Source organism: Lonchura striata, chromosome 36 (assembly GCF_050655825.1).
Source record: "Lonchura striata isolate lonStrDom1 chromosome 36, ASM5065582v1, whole genome shotgun sequence".
Classification (NCBI taxonomy): Eukaryota; Metazoa; Chordata; class Aves; order Passeriformes; family Estrildidae; genus Lonchura; species Lonchura striata.
Genome location: NC_140738.1, coordinates 9905793 through 9908901, shown reverse-complemented (window position 1 = coordinate 9908901; position 3109 = coordinate 9905793). Strand labels below are relative to the sequence as shown.

General features: G+C 53.6%; 1 protein-coding gene across 1 annotated transcript; it reads right to left on the bottom strand.

Moving 5' to 3' along the window:
• Positions 1-721: 721 nt before the first annotated feature.
• Positions 722-2106, bottom strand: LOC146764136 (uncharacterized). Its single transcript, XM_085565458.1, has one exon. The coding sequence runs from the start codon at positions 2057-2059 to the stop codon at positions 722-724; it is 1338 nt and encodes a 445-aa protein (XP_085421584.1). The 5' UTR covers positions 2060-2106.
• Positions 2107-3109: the final 1003 nt, after the last annotated feature.

The window sequence follows — 3109 nt, the reverse complement described above, 5'->3', positions numbered from 1 at the left end:
CTGAGATCCAACGTAAGCCGGCCCCAACTCAGCTGCAGCCGCTCCCTCCACTCCTGTCCCTGGGCACCAGAGTGAAGAGGTTCCCTCAGCCCCAGCCAGGGACCCGCTCCCAAGGCTGCTGCCATGGCCACCAGGGCTGGCACCAGCTGGGATGCTCGGTTTCCACGGGCTGGGGTTCAGGAATGGCATTTCTCAATTTCCTGCTCCTGCTAAAACCTTGCATGCACTCATTGCCCTCCCACCTTCCATTGAATGAAAAAAGGGAAAGATCCCAGGCTGGGATAAGAACAATTTACTGGGAATAGCAACGAGATGAGGAACAAACAGGAATAGAAAAAAAATTGACAACAGAAGGGATAAGAAAACTATTTACAGGGAAAACTACATCACCATCAATTGTATCTTCCTGGCCACGTGTTTCCTCCTGCATGGAAAGGACACCCGTCTCCTCAGGGAAAGACAGAGAGAGTCCCTTTCCTGCCCCTGGCAATGACCTGAGGTGGGAGTGAATGTAGTGACAGGGCCATGGCCAGACCCTCATGTTCTTCAATCCCACATCAGGTCATTGGTAGGGGCAAGAAAAGGGACATATGTCTTCCCAGCATGGATCACAGGGAACATGGATCACCAGGGCTCTTCCCAACATTGTCCTCCAATGGGGAATGAATATGGATCAGTGCACAAAGCTCTTCCTGCAGCTGGGGAATTTTCAGGACTTCCCTTACCAGTGGCTCCGTTGGTGTTTGGTCAAGTGAGAGCTCCGGGTGAAGCTCTTCCCACACTGGGGACACAAGTAGGGCCTCTCCCCAGTGTGGATGCGTTGGTGGCTGACAAGATGGGAGTTCTGCTTGAAGCCCTTGCCACAGTCGGGGCAGAGGAAACGCCTCTCCTCGGAGTGAACCCGCTCATGCAGGAGGAGATTTGAGCTGCTGTGAAACCTCTCCCCACAAGTGGGGCACATGTAGGGCCTCTCCCCAGTGTGGATGCGCTGGTGCATGATGAGGTGGGAGTTTTGCTTGAAGCCCTTCCTGCAGTAAGGGCAGCGGAAGGGCCTCTCATCCGTGTGAATCTGCTGATGTACAAGGAGACTGGAGCTGCTGTGAAACCGCTTCTGACACTTGGGACACTCATAGGGCCTCTTCCCAGTGTGGATGCGTTGGTGGCGGACAAGGGCAGAGCTGCAGCTGAAGTCCTTCCCACATTCCCCACACTCATAGGGCCTCTTCCCAGTGTGGATGCGTTGGTGGCGGACAAGGGCAGAGCTGCAGCTGAAGTCCTTCCCACATTCCCCACACTCGTAGGGCCTCTCCCCAGTGTGGATGTGTTGGTGGCTGAAAAGGGCAGAGCTGCAGCTGAAGCCCTTCCCACATTCCCCACACTCGTAGGGCCTCTCCCCAGTGTGGATGCGTTGGTGCCTGATGAGGTGGGAGCTCCAGCGGAAGCCCTTCCCACACTCCCCACACTCATAGGGCCATTCCCCGGTGTGGATCATCAGGTGTCGTTTCAGATTATTGATCTGCCTGAAGCTCTTCCCACACTCTGAGCACTCGTAGGGCTTCTCCCCATCATGCTGCTGCTCAGGGACCACCAGCTCCGAGCTCTGCCTGGAGCTCTGGCTGAAGCTCTGTCCACCTTCCTGGCCCAGAGTGGGTCTTTCCTCCTCAGAGCATCCTGGGCTGGGCTTGCAGCCCCTCCTCCTGTGGTGTCGCTGGGGATTTTCCTCCCTGTTGGATTCCTGCGCTGTGGAGTTGCTTAAAACAGCTTCTTCCATAAGGTTCTGCTGCAGGGATTTATCCTTCCTGGTCTCCATCCTCAGCTCCTGCTCTGGGGTAGGAAGGACAAAGAGAGGATGGTATTTGCCTCCATGCCACAGGGAAGGGCAAGGAGATCCCCCCAGGGCATCCCCAGCAGGAGGGCACCAGCAGCGGGGCTGTCCTGCAGCCGGGGGCTGTGCTGGGCTGGGAGATGGAGCAGGAGAGAGGGGGAAAGGGGCACTGACTTCCTCCTCACCTGCTTGTGGGTCCTGAGGCATCTTCCTCTTCCTCACAACCTTCTCCATGTGGCGAATGTTTGGGTATGGGAAATCCTGTTTTGGGAGGAAAACAAGTGATGAGCAAAGTCAGTTTTGTACTGGCTTCAAAGCAAACCAGGGGGAGAGTCTAGCCAGAATGACAATTGAATAAGAAAATTAAGATCAAAGCAATGATACAGAAACGCTGGTTTAAACTCACAGAATCAGGATATAACCTGACACGCCGTTGCTCAGGGTGGTGGTAGCTGTCTGATGAACTAGGGGCTGCAATCCGGCTCTGAAGGTCCAGTGGTGCTTATGGAGCTCTTGTCCTCTGGGAATCCAGTAGTCAAGGTGGTTGTGGTGTTGCAAGGGTGAGATTATATCCACATAGGAATGCTTGGTTCCTCCCCCTGGGCGGAGCATCCCACAATGGGATGATGTAATTTTATCAGTCCTGCAGTGACACTCAATGGCCCATTAACAGAAGATGGCCCCTGGAGAGCGTTATCAGGGCTGAGCCATGGAAGAGATAAAGAACACTGCCCCACCTGTTGATAACAGTTTATGGAGATGGGGACTGAAAACACTTTTGGTTACATCTGACACTGTAACCTGAAACAGTGAGGCAATCCCTGCTCGGGGTGGGGGGTGAACACCACCCCCCTTACCCAAACTGGCTCAGGTGTAAAACCCCCACCCTGGGAAGGCCACGCACACAGGGGACAATGGCACACTTGCCCCGCCCCATGGGACATTTCTGTCCCTGTCACTCCCTTGCTCTCCCCCCTTTTCTCTTTCTTTCCATCTCTCTGTACCTCACATGTACTGTTCAATAAAATCCACTTTGGATTTGGTCTTGTTAGCACCTTAATTGGGGCAGAGGCATCTCTCTAACAATTTTGTTAACCAGATTGCAACATTATTTTGGCAGAGTGACTTCAGGGCACTGTTGTCTGATTCCAAGTGCCTTTGACAACAGCCTGGTTCCCTCCTCTGAGGAGCTTGTGGCTCTTTCTGGAGGAAATCTTAGAAACTACAATGTAGCTTCCTCTTGAAATGAACAGGGTCTATGCCTTTATTAGTGTTCATCTCTTT